Below are 19,450 nucleotides of genomic sequence, written 5' to 3'. Positions count from 1 at the left end.
ACACAATGTTAATAAAATTATTATTTGTTGTAAGTTGATCTATATTAAAATATTTATAGTTTATTTTAATAAGGATTTTCTTTTTAATTTCAGGCACATTTGTGCACTTTAAATCTTTTTTGTTAGACTAAGAAAAACAATGTTAATGAAATTATTATTTGTTGTAAGTTGATCTATATTAAAATAGTTCTAGTTTATTTTAATAAGGATTTGTTTTATTTCAGGCAAATGTATGCATTTTAAATCTTTTTGTTACAGACTAAAAAAACAATGTGATAAAATGATTATTTGTTGTAAGTTGATCTATATTAAAATATTTATAGTTTATTTTAAAAATGTTTTTTTTTAGGCAAATTTAAGCACTTTAAATAATCTTTTGTTGGACTAAAAAAACAATGTTGATACAATTATTCTTTGTTGTAAGTTGATCTGTATTAAAATATTTATAGTTTATTTTAATAAAGATTATTTTTTATTTCAGGCAAATGTATGCACTTTAAATCTTTTTTGTTACAGACTAAAAAAACTAAATATTTATAGTTTATTTTAATAAGGATTTTTTTTCAGAAAAATGTATGCACTTTAAATCTGTTTTGTTACAGACTAAAAAAACAAAATATTTATAGTTTATTTTAATAAGGATATTTTTTTACATTTCAGGCCAATTTATGCACTTTAAATATTTTTGTTACAGACTAAAACAACAATGTTAATACAATTATTATTTGTTGTAAGTTGATCTATATTAAAATATTTATAGTTTATTTTATTCAAGATAATTTTTTATTTCAGGAAAATGTATGCACTTTAAATCTTTTTTGTTACAGACTAAAAAAAACACAATATTTATAGTTTATTTTAATAAGGATTTTTTTTACATTTCAGGCAAATTTATGCACTTTAAATCTTTTTGTTACAGACTAAAAAAACAATGTTAATAAAATGATTATTTGTTGTAAGTTGATCTATATTAAAGTATTTATAGTTTATTTTAATAAAGATTTTCTTTTTAATTTCAGGCAAATTTATGCACTTTAAATCTTTTTTGTTAGACTAAAAAAAACAATGTTAATAAAATTATTATTTGTTTTAAGTTGATCTGTATTAAAGTATTTATAGTTCATTTTAATAAGGATTTTTATTTTATTTCAGGCAAATGTATGCACTTTAAATGTTTTTGTTACAGCCAAAAAAAAAAAAATATTCATAGTTTATTTTAACAAGGATTTTTTTTTTTACATTTTAGGCAAATGTATGAATTTTAAATCTTTTTGTTACAGACTAAAAAAAACAATGTTAATAAAATTATTAATTGTTGTAAGTTGATCTATATTAAAATATTTATAGTTTATTTTAATAAGGATTTTCTTTTTAATTTCAGGCACATTTGTGCACTTTAAATCTTTTTTTGTTAGACTAAGAAAAACAATGTTAATGAAATTATTATTTGTTGTAAGTTGATCTATATTAAAATAGTTCTAGTTTATTTTAATAAGGATTTGTTTTATTTCAGGCCAATGTATGCATTTTAAATCTTTTTGTTACCGACTAAAAAAACAATGTGATAAAATTATTATTTGTTGTAAGTTGATCTATATTAAAATATTTATAGTTTATTTTAAAAATGTTTTTTTTTAGGCAAATTTAAGCACTTTAAATAATCTTTTGCTAGACTAAAAAAACAATGTTGATACAATTATTCTTTGTTGTAAGTTGATCTATATTAAAATATTTATAGTTTATTTTAATAAAGATTATTTTTTATTTCAGGCAAATGTATGCACTTTAAATCTTTTTTGTTACAGACTAAAACAAAATATTTATAGTTTATTTTAATAAGGATTTTTTTTTCAGAAAAATGTATGCACTTTAAATCTGTTTTGTTACAGACTAAAAAAATATTCATAGTTTATTTTAATAAGGATTTTTTTTTTTTACATTTTAGGCAAATGTATGCATTTTAAATCTTTTTGTTACAGACTAAAAAAACAATGTTAATGAAATTATTATTTGTTGTAAGTTGATCTATATTAAAATAGTTCTAGTTTATTTTAATAAGGATTTGTTTTATTTCAGGCAAATGTATGCATTTTAAATCTTTTTGTTACAGACTAAAAAAACAATGTTGATAAAATGATTATTTGTTGTAAGTTGATCTATATTAAAATATTTATAGTTTATTTTAAAAATGTTTTTTTTTTTAGGCAAATTTAAGCACTTTAAATAATATTTTGTTAGACTAAAAAAACAATGTTGATGCAATTCATCTTTGTTGTAAGTTGATCTAAGTGTTGTGATTTGCCAAGGCGAGTTCGCCCCAAATAAAATCGCACCAGCTGAGGCTGAAGGACTCTTTCGAAGACCCACACTCCCTCGACCACATGGGAAGGGTCCTTGGAAGGATGCAGCCACCAAATTGGTGCATGACAATTGACTCCATCAGGCACGAATTAATACTTCCGGGATGACAGCAAGTTTGTAAAATAACTAATAATAATATATATTTGGCCGGAACTTACTGTTATGTATACAGGGGGAGTAGTGACGGCACAGTTCCACAAAGGGGCGATGTTGCGCTATGTATTTATTTATATATATATATATATATATATATATAATAAACAATACTAAGAATATCAACTAAACAAGAGAATGGAGTGTGACTAATCCAAAAGGGGTGTATGTGCATACTTGCCAACCCTCCCGGATTTTCCGGGAGACTCACGGAATTCAGCGCCTCTCCCGAAAACCTCCCGGAAGAAATTTTCTCACGAAAATCTCCCGGAATTCAGCCGGAGCTGGAGGCCACGCCCCCTAAAGCTCCATGCGGACCTGAGTGGGGACAGCGGCGACAGTCTGTTTTCACGTCCGCTTTCCCACAATATAAACAGCGTGCCTGCCCAATCACGTTATAACTGTAGAATGATCGAGGGCGAGTTCTTGGTTTCTTATGTGGGTTTATTGTTAGGCAGTTTCATTAACGTCCTCCCAGCGCGGTAACAACACACAACAACAGCAGTAACGTTTTCGTCTACCGTAAAGCAGTTCGTCTGCCGTAAACAGCAATGTTGTGACACTCTTAAACAGGACAATACTGCCATCTACTGGATAGCCTCCGGAACACTGAAATTCAAGTATTTATTTTATTTATATGTATAATAAAATAAATAAATATATATATATATATATGAAATATATATGAAATACTCGAGTTGGGGAATTCTAGCTGTAAATATACTCCTCCCCTCTTAACCACGCCCCCGCCTCCAACCACACCCCCGCCCCACCTCCGCCCCACCCGGAATCTGAGGTCTCAAGGTTGGCAAGTATGTGTATGTGTGTGTGACTATGTGTGTAATTAATTGTTGTGTATTACCGTGACGTGTTAGGCGAGAGGAGGGACAAAGCAGAAGAAGGTCTGTGAGACAAGCGGTAGGTCCGTGGGGCTGAGCGAGGCGTCAAGTGGTCCGTGTGCAAAGCGGGGGTCGAGGGAGGCAGTCCAAAGTCCAGGGAGAGTCGCGGCTCGATGATGGAGGACATGGGAAGCACTGCATAAAACACAAAAGGGCATGAGACGCGGGATCAAGGAAGTCACAGGGAGAGATCAAGAATGCGGAGCGAAGCCAAACACGGGATGCTTACAACCTAACAGGATTAAGTTCTGGCAAGGATCCTTGAGTCCACTGGTCCTTATACCGCTCGTCCTCATCAGTCCCAGGTGTGCTGATTGCTGATGCGGCCAGCGCGAGCAGGGGCGTGTCCTGGCGGGCTGCCAACAGAGGTGCTGGCAGACCCAGCTGCCGTAGAAAAGCGGGTTCCAGCCCGCGCCTTGCCAATCTCCATTCAGTGCCACACCAACAAAATGCCCAAGCAACCATTTCCTGATCAACACCGTATGAAAAAAATAGTCAAAAACAGAAGGAGATAACGTCCGCAAGAACCTACCACATAGCAAAGGACATACACTATTTGATTTCCTATTATGCAGCTCATTTTTATTTGACAGTTATTGAAATTTGGGTTATGACCGAAAGAACAAGATCACGGGTACAAGCGGATGAAATGAGTTTCCTCCGCCGGGTGGCGGGTCTCTCCCTTAGAGATAGGGTGAGAAGCTCTGCCATCCGGGGGGAGCTCAAAGTAAAGCCGCTGCTCCTCCACATCGAGAGGAGCCAGATGAGGTGGTTCGGGCATCTGGTCAGGATGCCCCCCGAACGCCTCCCTAGGGAGGTGTTTAGGGCACGTCCGACCGGTAGGAGGCCACGGGGAAGACCCAGGACACGTTCCCGGCTGGCCTGGGAACGCCTCGGGATCCCCCGGGAGGAGCTGGACGAAGTGGCTGGGGAGAGGGAAGTCTGGGCTTCCCTGCTTAGGCTGCTCCCCCCGCGACCCAACCTCGGATAAGCGGAAGAAGATGGATGGATGGATGGAGCTATTGAAATATCTTGTCGTGTGACATCATGCACAAAAATGCACTTTATTTGTTTTAAAATATTGTAGTGGCATTCTGTACAAAAAGTGCACTTTAATTTAGTGTTTTGATATGTCATCTTAGTGACATCATGCACAAAAGTGCACTCATAGCTTGTTTTAAAATGTGTCTGACAATCTTGCACTTTCTGTTTGGAAATGACATGAATGTTTGTGCCACTGCTTAATAACTGTTTCATAAATACACTTTTAGTTGTGATTTCCCTCTCTGCATGAAAGTTTAAAAGTAGCATATATTAATGCAGTATGAAGAAGAATGTTTTAATGTAGACACATAGAATCATCGTACTGCTGTGATTATATGCATTAAGTGTTCATTCAAGGCTAAGGCAAAATATCCACATATGTATGGTGTATCGTGACAGGGCCTAAAAATATCCACATATTAATAAAAGGCCGTATCGCCCAGCCCTACCTTGAATGAACACTTGATGCATATAATCACAGCAGTATGATGATTCTATGTGTCTACATTAAAACATTCTTCTTCATACTGCATTAACATATGCTCATTTTAAACTTTCATGCAGAGAGGGCAATCACAACTAAAAGTGCATTTATGAAACAGTTATTAAGCAGTGGCACAAACATTCATGTCATTTCAAAACAGAAAGTGCAAGATTGTCAGAGACATTTTAAAACAAGCTATGAGTGCACTTTTGTGCATGATGTCACTAAGATGACATATCAAAACAACACTCAATTAAAGTGCACTTTTTGTACAGAACGCCACTACAATAGTTTAAAACAAATAAAGTGCACTTTTGTGCATGATGTCACACAAGATATGTCAAATAAAAATGAGCTGCATAATAAGAAAACAAATAGTGTATGTCCTTCACTATGTGGTAGGTTCCTGCGGACGTTATCTCCTTCTGTTGTTGACTATTTGTTTCATACGGTGTTGATCTGGAAATGGAAGACGCCAGGCTCAATTGGGTCAGTGCATTTTGTTGGAGATGTTGACATGCGGAGTTTCAAGCACTTTTCATTCTCTAGCGCAGGGGTCGGGAACCTTTTTGGCTGAGAGAGCCATGAAAGCCAAATATTTTAAAATGTATTTCCGTGAGAGCCATATAATATTCTTTAACTCTGAATACAACTAAGTGCGTGCATTTTTAAGTAAGACCAACATTTTTAAAGTATAATAAGTCTCTTTTTCTTTTTAATAACATTGTTATTCTGAAGGTAACCAATAATAAATCAAATACTTCTTACCATTAATGCTGCATGGTTTTGCTGATGGCTTTGTAGTCTGGTTGATACGTGGTTATTTTTAACACTGTGATGACCAGCGGAATTATTCATTACTTATCGTGTTAAGCAATGTCAGCTAGGATTTATCTGAGAGCCAGATGCAGTCATCAAAAGAGTCACATTTGGCTCTAGAGCCATAGGTTCCCTACCCCTGCTCTAGCGGGTGACTTTTCAAATGATGCTACACATTAGCAGTGCTGCTACTTTTTGTAGCAACACTTTTGCCGCATACTTGACATATTACGGTTGTCTGTTCAACGTCTTCCCGCTTGAAGCCAAACCACCGCCAGACGATGGACCCCCTGCTGTTTTTCTTGGGAATTAATTATTCTTCCTTCATTTGTTACCAGATTCACACCTTCTTTCTCTCGTATTACCAACTTGCACCGCTACGCTAGCACCACAACTAATGTTACCCATTCTGCTACCTCTCTGCTCCACGAGGGCGTATGACGTTGCACGCGCGACAGTATGTGACTTATGTAACAAGGTGCGCTTGTTTTATGTCTCTGTGAGAAGGAGAGACAAGAAAGAGTGAGAAATGCCTGTAGTGTAATGCTCGCAGCTAAAAGCAACTGCGTGAGAACGTATACTCGAATACCCATGATATAGTCATTTTCTATATCGCACAGAGACAAACCCGTGACATATCGAGTATATTCCATATATCGCCCAGCTCTATGTTGGGTTATTCCCAACGGAACTATTGCGTTGAATTATTTAACCCAAAAGTTGAGTTGTGCTAACTCAATGTTGGTTGATTTATAACCCAACTATTGGGTTTAATTTAACACAAAAGCTGAGTAATGCTCACTACAATGTTGGGTTGTTCCCAACCAAACTATTGGGGTTGAATTATTTAACCAAAAAGTTGAGGTATGCTAACTCAATGTTGGTTGATTCATAACCAAACTATTGGGTTAAATTTATTTAACACAAAAGCTGAGTTATGCTCACTAGAATGTTGGGTTATTCCAAACCAAACTAGTGGGTTGCGCAATTTAGCGCCCAACAGTTGGTTAAAAACTATAAATTTTACTGCTGGTTTGTCCTACTCCTTCCCAACTACTGATCCAAATGATTTTTATTCCTTTGAAATATACACAAAAGCAAGATATGAGTGACATTTTTTTTTTTTTACAAGAATTGCCATAGTCCTATACAGCATGCTCATCTACATAAGATGTGTGATTGTAAATAATGTTAATGAGATTAATCCATAATAAAATTCCCTTCAAGAAAAAAGTAACTTTTTAACAAAAAAAAGCCTTTTACCCCAAAATGCGTTACTCATTGAAAAACAACCCAACAATGGTTCATAGTTTTGAAAACACAGAAATTGGGTTAAAATAATACCCTTATAACCCAAAAAATTGATTGCTCTTCGTAAAAATAACTCCAAAATTTAACCCAACACTCGCAACTCATAAATTGGGTTACCAAAATAACCCAGCATTTTTTAGTGTGTAAGTTTAAATACATAAATAGGAAAAGTCCACACCTGAAGAAGCCGTTTGGACGTAATGTCTTCGCCCGACAAGAAGAGTCCAGTTGTCTCCATTCAACCTGGAGGACTGGAAATCTACACAGACATGACCAGTACATAAAAATACCACATTTATTGATTGTTCAGTGCTAACTTGACTATTATTTACACAAAACCGTACAGGAAACCAGCAACAATACGACAAAAATACTATTAACAACCAAACGGTGCTTTTACGTTAGTTTTCTAAAAGAACAACTCGTATTTACAGAATTGGTTTGAGAAATTGGAAAACCAATCAACCTGGTTAATACTTCATTTGGATTTCGGCCGAGACGGTCTTGACCGTGTCGTCTTTGTCGTGGCCCTTCCGCTTGCAGCATCTCCTCTGGAAGAATTTGAAGAGAGCCACCGCTGGGATCGCCAAACTTGGAATGCCGGCGAGGAGAAAAATGATGGCGTACACCCAGGTAGGGTACGGTTGCGGCTCAAGGGTAGGGAAGATTTCCTGAAGAAGAAGAGAAACTTTTAGTAATGGTTTAGCCCAAAAAAAAAACACTTTTCTTGCCTCTTGCCGCCTGTTTTTCTGTACCTAGGATCCCCATAAGTGGCAAAAATGTCATTTCAAACCAGAGGTCCCTGTGACCCTATGCGAGTCCACCATTTTTATTTTGCCTAGCGGCAGAGAGCCTGGCAAGGAATCCCGCCTCGGTCCGATGGTCAATATACGGAAGGATTCACCAAAACGACATTTAATCACAGAGACACTTCCTACAATTTACGGAAAGCATTGATAGAATGAAAAAGTAGGTCCAATAACAGTAGATTGACAAATGTAATGATAAGTAAGCATGTAGCACTGATTTAACTGTTCATGTACACTAAAATATTGGCTCTAATGGTTGCTTTGTTGGGTCTGCTCCTGTCTCTGGCCATGCTCCTTCCACCTCAGCAGACGATGGCAAAGGCCACCACAGTGTATATGTTTTGTTTTTTGTTGTTTTTACTTTTGTAGATGTATGTAGAAATGTCTGGTTGCATCAGCTCTGCTCTTTTAATGTCTTTAATGTCCTTTGAGTTCTTTGATGTTTGCATCTTACACACATGCTTATGTGTGCTATGGCTATGAGGTTTTTGTTTTTCCTTGGCCTCAGTCTGGACACCCTCTCCAGGGGCCCATGCTTAGACTGAAATTGTTTTTCTCACCCCCAAAGCGTTGACCTGTTTCTCACCTTTTTTTTGTAAGGGGCGCCGGAAGTTGGCAGACCTGTCAGCGATCCTGTTCTGTCTCCCTGTAATGTTTGTCTGCTCTTGAATGGGATTGTGTTGAAAATCTTAATTTCCCCTCAGGGATTAATAAAGTATTTCTGATTCCGATTCCGATTCTGAAATCCTACGCTGTAGCAAGAAGTACGCGCTATATTTACTCTGTTACACTCAAGTAACTTTTGGAAAAAACTACTTCTCAGAGTAGTTTTAATGTAACATACTTTTTACCCATCCATCTTCTTCCGCCTATTTGATGTCGGGTCAACTTGAAAAGCCATGTAACTTTTACTTGAGTATTTTTGTGAAAAAGAAACGCTACTTTTACTTCGTTACATTTATTTACATCATAATTATTTTTAATCTATTGATTAAGACTTGCAATGACTTGTATGTAAATGTTGCATATAATAACGGTTTATAAAAAAATGTATTAAAAAAATAAGTTTTTTTCTAATTAATGTTGATGATTATAAATAAAGATTTATAATAAAAAAAATACAAAAATTAAAAAAAAGACTGTATTGTAGGGATGTAACAATAAACCGTAATAATGACGATGGCGGCAAGACTCCCGACCATAGACATCTTATAAGTAGACGCAGCATGGAGCGCTACTGCCTAATGGCGCTGACGAGACGCAGGGCCGCCATCTTGGAGTTGTGATCCGCTCCACTCAGTGCAATTCATTTGGCAAAAGCAATGAACTGTCAGCGCATTTAATTCATCTTACCTCACTGAATACCACTGATTTTCACGCGTTTTTTTGTCATACGTGCAGCTATGATAAAGGAAACATGTTTTATTATTCATAGTTTGCTTAACAGTAATAGAATATTCTTATATGCTATAAGTGACCAGACGTCCCAGATCAAAACTGGGAATATAATCCCAGAGAAGGGGGAAAAAAACGAGTCAGATATTTTTAAGTTGAAGAAACAATATGATTATGTTATATATACATGCGTATATCCTACATAAACAATGTATGAATACATTAGATATCTATATATCTTAGGGACCTATAGACTGTATCTCTATTGCTGCAGCAGCAGAGAGTTTATTCTGTCTTGACACTTTGTATTGATATTTTCTATTACATTCTTCCCTTAAATGATCATGTTTACAGTGATTGTTTTATATGTATTTTTTATGTATGTCGCTTTGGATAAAAGCGTCTGCCAAATACTTAAACATAAACATATATAAACACCTGAAAGTCTGTATATCAGCAAAACCACCAATCTGTTTCACTGGATTCAAAATAAAACCAAATTCTGTCTTACCCAACAATGTTAGTATTTGAATATTGTTACTTGAAGACTTATTCCTGGTTACAATTATACTGTTAAGAAAGTATTGTTTTATACTTTGCCTAAAATGAGAATGCATCATAATCAGTGGCGGCTGGTGAATTTTGTTTTAGGTGGGGGTTTGGTTACTATTGAAGTAACTATTGAAGATCTTTGCTCCTTCTCAACTCTGTGGTAATATTCTTTTCACAAAATATACAACCAATAGTACATTAATGTTAAATCTTACTAGTGAAAAGTAATCCCCCGATTCCCATTTTCAACAGTCCGCTCATTTGAGCAGGAAAACGCTGAACATCATATTTGTTTTCTACCTGTCAACTGTCAGTTTAGGCTGCTCGCCGGCTCCTCATCACCACTTCAAGATGGCGGCCCAATTTCTCGCGTCGCAGCAGCCAATGCTGCGTCTACTTATAAGGCCCTGAGATCGGTAGGTTGGAGTTCAAATCCCAGCCGAGTCATACCAAAGACTATAAAAATGGGACCCATTACCTCCCTGCTTGGCACTCAGCATCAAGGGTTGGAGTTGGGGGTTAAATCACCAAAATGATTCCCGGGCGCGGCGCCGCTGCTGCCCACTGCTCCCCAAGGGGATGGGTCAAATGCAGAGGACAAATTTCACCACATCTAGTGTGTGTGTGACAATCATTGGTACTTTAATCTTTAATCTTAATGTCTATGGTTACTCGGGTATACCGGAACCATTGTAAGGGGAATTTAAAGGCAGGGGACACCGGATATGACGACATGTGTGTTGGACACCCGGAAGTGAAATAAGTAGAGAGCGGGAATAAAAGGCAAAAAGCTTTCTTGGTGTAATATTAAGCTTAGAAAGCACTAACTACTAAGTGAAAAGTTGGGCACACAACAGGAATTACCCTTTTAAATTAAAATGATCTAAGAAACTGACACTGATAACTGCACTTTGATCAACTCACGGCAGCTAGCTAGCTTCAATGCTAACATGAAAATAAGAGATATACTAGGTATTTTCCTGTTAAAAAAACGACATGCCCAAATCTTAACTTCTACAAACACATTACTGTCTGAGCAACTAAGCTATTAAGTTGTGCACATACCTACAAGCTGTGTTCTCTCAGCACGGAATTATGACGCTCGCTCGATTCCTCGGAGGAAAAGAGACCAGGTGTTTTTATGGTGCGTTCAAGTATCGCTGAACAGTGTGGGACAGACACAACGCCCTCCAGAAGTGAAACATAATTACAATAATTGTATTTTTTGCGCACCTTTCTTTTAAACAAATCTTAAAGTGCTACGGTATAAACTAATATTTACAGTACAAAAATAAAAGTTTAGCTATGAAAACATACAACACCAAGACTAAAACACTTCAGTGAAACATAATAAACACAAGTATAAATATATTTTTCTAACAGTGTGTTTATTTATTTTAGGTATGTTTTGAAAAGCTTTTTGTGCACATTCCACAATGCTGCGATAATAATGACAACCGTTTTGGTCACAATAATCATGATATGAAATTCTTACATCTTTACATCCCTACTGTATTGTTTACATATGTCTTCTACACCTGGAAGTAAGAGAAGACGTGTGGACACATTTGACCTTTGCAACAGTAAAGAACAAAATACGTGATTTTCTCTGGTAAAAACACAACCAACTTGAAGCGTCTTCTGCAGGCTAATCCTCAGGACATCAATGCAACAGTGAGTAGGCCGAAACTAATATTTCCAAATGACTCATACTGTACTGAATTACTGTTACTATTACAGACAGTAGAGAAGGAGCAAGACAGCTTATTCTACCACTACTTTTGTTGTACCCAAAGGTGAGCTACCACCTGACTACCATGAATTGATTAAAGTGGACCCCGACTTAAACAAGTTGAAAAACTTATTCGGGTTTTACTATTTAGTGGGCAATTGTACGGAATATGTACTGTGCTTTGCAATCTACTAATAAAAGTTTCAATCAATCAATCAAAACTAGTTTGTTTCTTCAAGTGACCATTTCAGTCACGTCTTAGTCAGCATTTGAAAAAAAAAGGTTTAATTTTAGCTAAAATATTAATCCGCAATAAGGTTAGGTTAGCTCTGCAATAATGGATAATTGATAAAAGTGCTATTAAGACAACTTTAAAGATGTGTTGTCTGTTGTACTGTAAATTTTAGTCGACACAATTTACTGTAATTTTAGTCGACTAAAATGTTGAGGAATTTAGTCGACCAAAACTAAATTAATTGACATGACTAAAATATGACTGAAACTAAGATACATTTTCGTCAAAAGACGATGACTAAAACTGAATTAAAAACTGCTGTCAAAATGAAACTGGCCACTGGTATAATAAAACAGGAACCTACTTTTGAACAAGTGTCAGAATGTTCCCGAAAGAAGACAATTTAATTGTGTGACATGACGCCAGCACATCCTAGTAAGGAGAAACCTACAACAGTTAACCAAAATAGCGATCTTTTTGTACTTGACTGTGTTGGCACTTTTAAGAAACATTGCAAAACTTCTCTTTTTAGTCAAGCTTTTAGTTAATGCTCCTTTTAACCATCATTTTTAATCCACTTGGTATCCTTTTTATGATGTTGCCCCTGCTATTTTCATGGAATTGTTGTTTTACTTCACCTATGTTTTGCACAGCGCTTTGTGATTTTATCAAATCAAATCAAGCTTTATTTATAAAGCGTTTTTCATACATAAAAGAAATGCAACGCAAAGTGCTTTACAAAGTTGAAAATAATACCCCGGTGACCCATAACCCCCATTATCACATACCTACGCACGGACACAGATACCAAACACACACACACACACACGCACACACACACAACAACATACACACATATGCAACTATATGGGCAAATGATTGCATTGCTGAGTACAGAGGAGACATGTGAGTAAACACTATCACAGGAGCCATCTGCACCAGGAGGTCATCAGACCATGAAAACAGAAAAGCGCCCCCACAAGCACGGCCGATAACCCCTGAGGCAGATGGCTCATCTGAAGAACGTTGGAAAATAAAAATAATAAAACTTGTAAAATAGTAAGAACCATGAGTAGAGATAAAGAATAAAATACAAGTAAGACATATGAAGATTAATAGAAAAAAATGATATAATACAAATATAAATATATATATATATATATATATATATATATATATATATATATATATATATATATATATATATATATATATATATATATGACACTTTTAAGGAACATTATATAACATTTAAAATACATAAATACGATAAAAAATAAAAAATAATAAATACGATACAAAATAAAAACAAATAAAAAACATAAAATGTTATTTAAAAAAATAAAATAAAATATAATATAATTAAGTATATTCAAACTAAAGAAATCTAAAAATAAAGTAAAGTGAAAAAATATTGTCTGTAAAGCAACATTTATGCTGCACGTTGATTGGATTAAAAATCATAATATGACACATTTAAGAAACATCATATAAAAATAAAATAAATAAATACAATAAAAAATAAAAACTAATAAATACGAGAAAAATAAAAACAAATAAAAAAACATAAAATTTAATTTAAAAAATAAAATAAAATATAAAATAATTAAATATATGAAAACTAAAGAAATATATATACAGTATATATATATATACAGTATATATATATATATAAATACTGCATATATATATATATATATATATATATATATATATTTATATATATATATATATATATATATTATATATATATATATATATATATATATATATATATATATATATATATATATATATATATATATATATATATATATATATACACACACACACACAGTAAATAAATAAATAAATATAATTAAATAAAATCTTGCATAACTTATCTTATCTGTGAAAAGCGCTTTATAAATAACATTTACTTATTTACTTACGTCTCTGATGATCTGAATAACCACAAGTGTCATTTAAACACATTAAAACATTACCAGCAACACTAAATAGCAGTGGAAATGTGAAGTTATTTCTTAGATCCGGGGCTGGAAAGTTACTAGCGTTAGCTCATTAGCATGTAGCATTTTCTTCTTCTCCTCCTGTATTTACGTTCCCACACAGCTAAACAAGGTGAAACGACCACAAGCGCCCTCTAGTGTACAAGAATAACACTGCGTCAGTCACGTTAGATAAGAGCATGGAAACTACAACTCAAAGTGTAGCTGTGAAAATAGAATAATTATTTAACACATCGGACTATTAGTTTGTAGAAACGTACTGACTGTAAAAAGTCACATGATTTTTATATTTTACACATGCATGCTAGTATAGTAGTCCAAGAACCATAAAAAATAGCTACTAAATAAATCAAAAGTTACTCAATACTTGAGTTGTTTTACACGGAATACTTATTTACTCTTGCTCAAGTAGTTATTTTGATGACTACTTTTTACTTTTACTTGAGTCATAGTATTTATAATTAAATTTAAAAAATAAAATACAATATAAAATAATTGTATATATTAAAACTAAAGAAATCTAAGAATAAAGTAAAGGGAAAAATATTGTCTGTAAAGCAACATTTATGCTGCATGTTGATTGGATTAAAAATCATAATATGACACATTTAAGGAACCTCATATAAAATTAAAATAAATAAATACGAAAAAAACAAAAACTAATAAATGCGAGAAAAAAACAAATAAAATAAAAAAAACATAAAAATGTATTTTAAAAATAAAATATAAAATAATTAAATATATATTAAAACTAAAGAAATCTAAGAATAAAGTAAAGTGAAAAATATTGTCTGTAAAGCAACATTTATGCTGCATGTTGATTGGATTAAAAAACATAATGACACATTTAAGGAACATCATATAAAATTAAAACAAATAAATACGATAAAAAATAAAAACAAATAAATGCGATAAAAAATAAAAACAAATCAAAAAACATAAAATTACATTTAAAAAATAAAATAAAATATAAAATAATTAAATATATTAAAACTAGAGAAATCTAAAAATAAAGTAAAGTGAAAAATTGTGTCTGTAAAGCACCATTTATGCTGCATGTTGATTGGATTAAAAATCATAATATGACACTTTTAAGGAACATTATAAAACATTTAAATAAATAAATACGATAAAAAATAAAAACAAATAAATACGATACAAAAAAAAACAAATAAAAAAACATAAAATTAAATTCAAACAATAAACTAAAATATAAAATAATTAAATATATTAAAACTAAAGAACTCTAGAAATAAAGTGAAAAATAGAATTAAAAATAAAAATAAAAATAAAATAAGCTAAGGTAAGGCCAGCTTAGGTAAGATAAGATAGGATCAAATAAAAATAGGCACCACTCAATGCTTACCGACTCAGGGTTCCAAGTCAGATAGGTGAGCGTCTTGGTGACCTGCGTCACGAAGTAAAAGACCAGGATGATGACCATGATGAGGGGGCTCACCACCCTCCACGTCACCTGCCAGAAGATGTTAGGCTTGTGGCCGATCATAAACTCGATGTCCTCGTTAAACCTGCACAAGAGGGGAGAGGGTGTCATTTGGGTGCAGCGCTTGTAAAGCTTAATGAGAGGAAGAGGATGAAACAGCATGTGCAGCATCCCTGTGTGTGTTCAGATGATGGATAAAACACTCGTAAACACCACAAGCTGCACATCAAGAAAATGATTCATAGCATTTCCACATTTATACCTTTAACAATCGCTAAAGTCCTTTTAAAAAGAAATGACCCTTTTTAGACTTTGGTCCCCAAATGGTCGCTCTAATAAAACTGCAATGAAAATATAATATAAATATATTAATTTTTTTACTTTTACCACATCGCATTCAATGACTTCAGAACTAACAATATTTTGTACAGATGGTGTTGTAAAATGTTTTTAATGCCCTTTTCGTCACAAAAATGTATGATTTGTCCAATAATAAAACACAAAATATGCATCATTTAATGTGCAGTATATTACATAACTTAATAACATTAGATTTCCATTCATAACAATAACGTTGATTATAATGTAATGATAATAACAGTAAAAGAATAATAATAATAGTAAAAAAAATTGCAAAAATAGTTGGTTCTCTTACAATTAAATGTTTAATGAAAATCAATTGTGTTGTGTTTTTTTAAATGCAGTGAGAATAAAGCTGTTCTACTCTATTAATCATTGCATTCTCTCCTCTACATTTAACCTAAAAGGTGCTAAAAATATATTATAAAATATATGTTTGTTCTTTTTACACTTTTACCTTATTTGTGCTTGGATTTTTAAATGTTTCCTTTTTGTATTTACACATGAATATATATACAATTATTATATTATATATCATTTTAATATATATTAATAAATTATTTTATTACATCCATATTTCATGTACATATTATTATAATTATATATAATGTGTCAACTGGACAGATCCCCAAAGTATTTCACTAGGCTTTCTTTATGTTCTTAATAAAGTTTGACTTACATTTGTGTAACAATTAAATACAAATAAAAAAATAAAAAAATTTAAGTAATCACAAAATATTAGCCTATTTATGATTAAGTAATTTTTTTTATTATTAAAAAAAAATAAAAAATAAAAACCCTGTATTCAATTTACAATAATTTACAATGCATCATATTGATGTATTTATTATTGCTATTAAGGTCACAGATGGAAAAAGCCAGCAATTAAAAAAGACAACAAATTTTGGGGGTAAATTGTTTCCTTCTCATGCTACAAATAAATTATCTTGTAAAAAGCACTTCCTCTAACCGACTTTACAGTTCTGTCGGTGCTTTTAAAACTATAGAAATCAATAATTAACAAAGCAAACGTGGGAGGAAAAAAACAAGTTTGAGTAGGGCAATCGCTTCCTTGAAGAACGTACTTATCTACGCCATAAATGTACATAACAGCCACCATCTCAGAGAGTCCGATGACCAGAAGAGGAATAGAACCGGCAAAGTTGTCGAAAAGAGCCAGCCAGTAGTTCCCAGAGCGCATGGTGAATATGAGCCCGAAGGAGAAGGAGATAAAACACGTCACCCCTGAAATAGAAAACATATGTACATATTTTATTTATTCTTTAGTAGCTTCATTAGGTACAATAACATGAGATTACTATATAACAATGTTTCAATAATAACCATAGCATCAGAAATGTAACTTACTTACTGGCCATTCAATAGAATATAAGCAAAACTATTAATCAAATAATAATTAAATACACTTCGTGAGAATTCATTTATCGCCGTCATGTCCAGAACCAATTGACAGCGATAAATGACTGTGCATATAAAAATATATAATATAATATAATAATATGATATAAACTTTTACCAGGCATAAGCTAGTGTCAATAACACTGGATGGACACAATACAATCATCCCTGCAATACTCACAGAACACCACCAGGCGGCAGCATTGCCACAACTGACAGCTGAGTTTCACAGATACATTAAAACGGTGAAATTAATAAATAATTAAATGTAATTAAAAAAAATTTAAATAAATGACTAAAGGATTACACGAATCATCAGATATTAAAATAAACTAATTATTGGATTTAATTTCACATTAAATAATTGATTGACATATTTAATAACACATGTATCTATTTAATTCCAGCTATCAGTAATTAATGACACATTTAAGTTTATTTTTAAAGATTTATGTATAAAGTAAATTCATGGAATGCTGACAGCAGGTTTGTCAAATAACTAATAATAATATAAGAAGAAGAATATATTTAAAAAATTAATTAAGTTCTTAAATAATTAATTAAATATTGAAATAATTGAATAAAGGATTACATGAATAATTATAATTAAATAAATGAATAAATAATATAATTAAATGTTACGTTAAAAATGAAGGAAATATGTATTAACACATTCATGTATTTAATTCCAATGATGACTAATTATGACACATTTAAGTAATTATTTAAAGATTGATAGATACATTAAATTCATGAAGTGCAGGTTTGTGAAATAATGAATTAAATCATGAAATAATGATGTTAATAATTCATTAAATAATTAAATAAAGCATATTCAAATAAACGAATAAATAAATGACTCAATTTAATTTTAAATTTATTTTCCAATCATAACTAATTCATGACGCATTTAAGTAATAATTTAAAGATTTATAGATACATTAAATTCATGAAGGGCTGACAGCAGTTTTGTGGAATAATGAATTACAATTTGAAATAGTGAAATTAATAATTAAATATTGAAATAGATAAATAAGGGATTACATAATTAATCAAATATCAAAATAAACAAATATATAATTAAATAATGTTTTTTTTTAAAACTTTGAATAGATTAATGCCACATTTAATAACACATTCATGTATTTGATTCCAATTATAATTAATTAATGGCACATTTAAGTAATAATTTAAAGATTTATGGATACATTAAATTCATGAAGTGCTGACAGCAGGTTTGTTAAATAATGAATTAAATTTTGAAATAGTGAAATTAATAATTCAATAAATATTAAAACTGTTTAATAAAGGATTATATAAATACTCAAATATCAAAATAAACAATTGAATAATTAAATAATGAGATTTAATTTTACTTTAAATAAATTAATGGCACATTTAATAACACATTCATGTATTTAATTCCAATTATAATTCATTAATGGCACATTTAATAACACATTCATGTATTTAATTCCAATTATAATTAATTAATGACACATTTAAGTAATAATTTAAAGATTTATAGATACATTAAATTCATGAAGTGCTGACAGCAGGTTGGTGAATTAATGAATACAATTTTGAAATAGTGAAATTAATAATTAAATAAATATTAAAACAGTTTAATAAAGGATTACATAAATACTCAAATATCAAAATAAACAATTAGATAATTAAATAATTCAATTTTATTTTACTTTAAATAAATTAATAGCACATTTAATACCACATTCATATATTTAATTCCAATTATAATTAATTAATGACACATTTAAGTAATCATTTAAAGATTTATAGATACATTAAATTCATGAAGTGCTGACAGCAGGTTTGTGAAATAATGAATTACATTTTGAAATAGTGAAATTAATAATTACATAAATATTAAAACAGTTTAATAAAAGATTACATAAATAATAAAATATCAAAATAAACAATTAGATAGTTAAATAATTAAATCAAATTTTACTTTAAATAAATTAATAGCACATTTAATAACACATTCATGTATTTAATTCCAATTATAATTAATTAATGACACATCAAAGTTAATATTAAAAAAATATAGATACAATAAATTCCTGAAGTGCTGACAGCAGGTTTCAGAAATAATTAATGAAATTTTAAAATAATTACATCAGAAATTTTTTAAAATCAATAATTATTTAAATAATTTAAATAAATACATTATGTCAATAATTATATATAAAAATAAACAAATACATAGATAAATTATTTCATGAAATGTTAAATAAATAACTTATTGACACATTGAATAACACATGTATGTATTTAATTACAATTACCACTATTAATTGACATTGAATTAATCATTCAAAAATGTATTTATCTATTTAACTATTTCCCATTTGACCCTCCACAGGCAACAGCGATTAGTCGCAATTAACCACAGACAAAATG

General features: G+C 31.7%; 2 protein-coding genes across 5 annotated transcripts in view; both read right to left on the bottom strand.

Annotated features, from left to right (window-relative positions):
- Nucleotides 1-3,501, bottom strand: part of LOC133636291 (sodium-dependent neutral amino acid transporter B(0)AT1-like) — a 36,300-nt gene extending 32,799 nt beyond the window's left edge. Inside the window, exon 1 of the mRNA XM_062030152.1 lies at nt 3,377-3,501. The gene's annotated coding sequence lies outside the window, so the exon portion shown is untranslated. The remainder of the gene's footprint in view (nt 1-3,376) is intronic.
- The window catches only part of LOC133636289 (sodium-dependent neutral amino acid transporter B(0)AT1-like), a 30,812-nt gene continuing 14,793 nt past the window's right edge, over nt 3,432-19,450 (bottom strand). The window contains exons 10-14 of one of the 4 annotated variants that reach the window (XR_009822210.1): nt 16,693-16,852; nt 15,170-15,332; nt 7,538-7,742; nt 7,250-7,330; nt 3,432-3,548 (exon numbers count right to left, since the gene is read on the bottom strand). Coding sequence is in view for 2 of the 4 variants with exons in the window: in XM_062030151.1 (XP_061886135.1) it covers nt 7,542-7,742; nt 15,170-15,332; nt 16,693-16,852 (524 nt within the window). In the remaining 2 variants the exon portion in view is untranslated. The other 3 variants (XR_009822209.1, XM_062030151.1, XM_062030150.1) reach the window with 3 other exon arrangements.

The sequence above is a fragment of the Entelurus aequoreus genome, linkage group LG20 (assembly GCF_033978785.1).
Source record: "Entelurus aequoreus isolate RoL-2023_Sb linkage group LG20, RoL_Eaeq_v1.1, whole genome shotgun sequence".
NCBI lineage: Eukaryota > Metazoa > Chordata > Actinopteri > Syngnathiformes > Syngnathidae > Entelurus > Entelurus aequoreus.
This window is presented reverse-complemented; position numbering and strand designations above follow the sequence as displayed.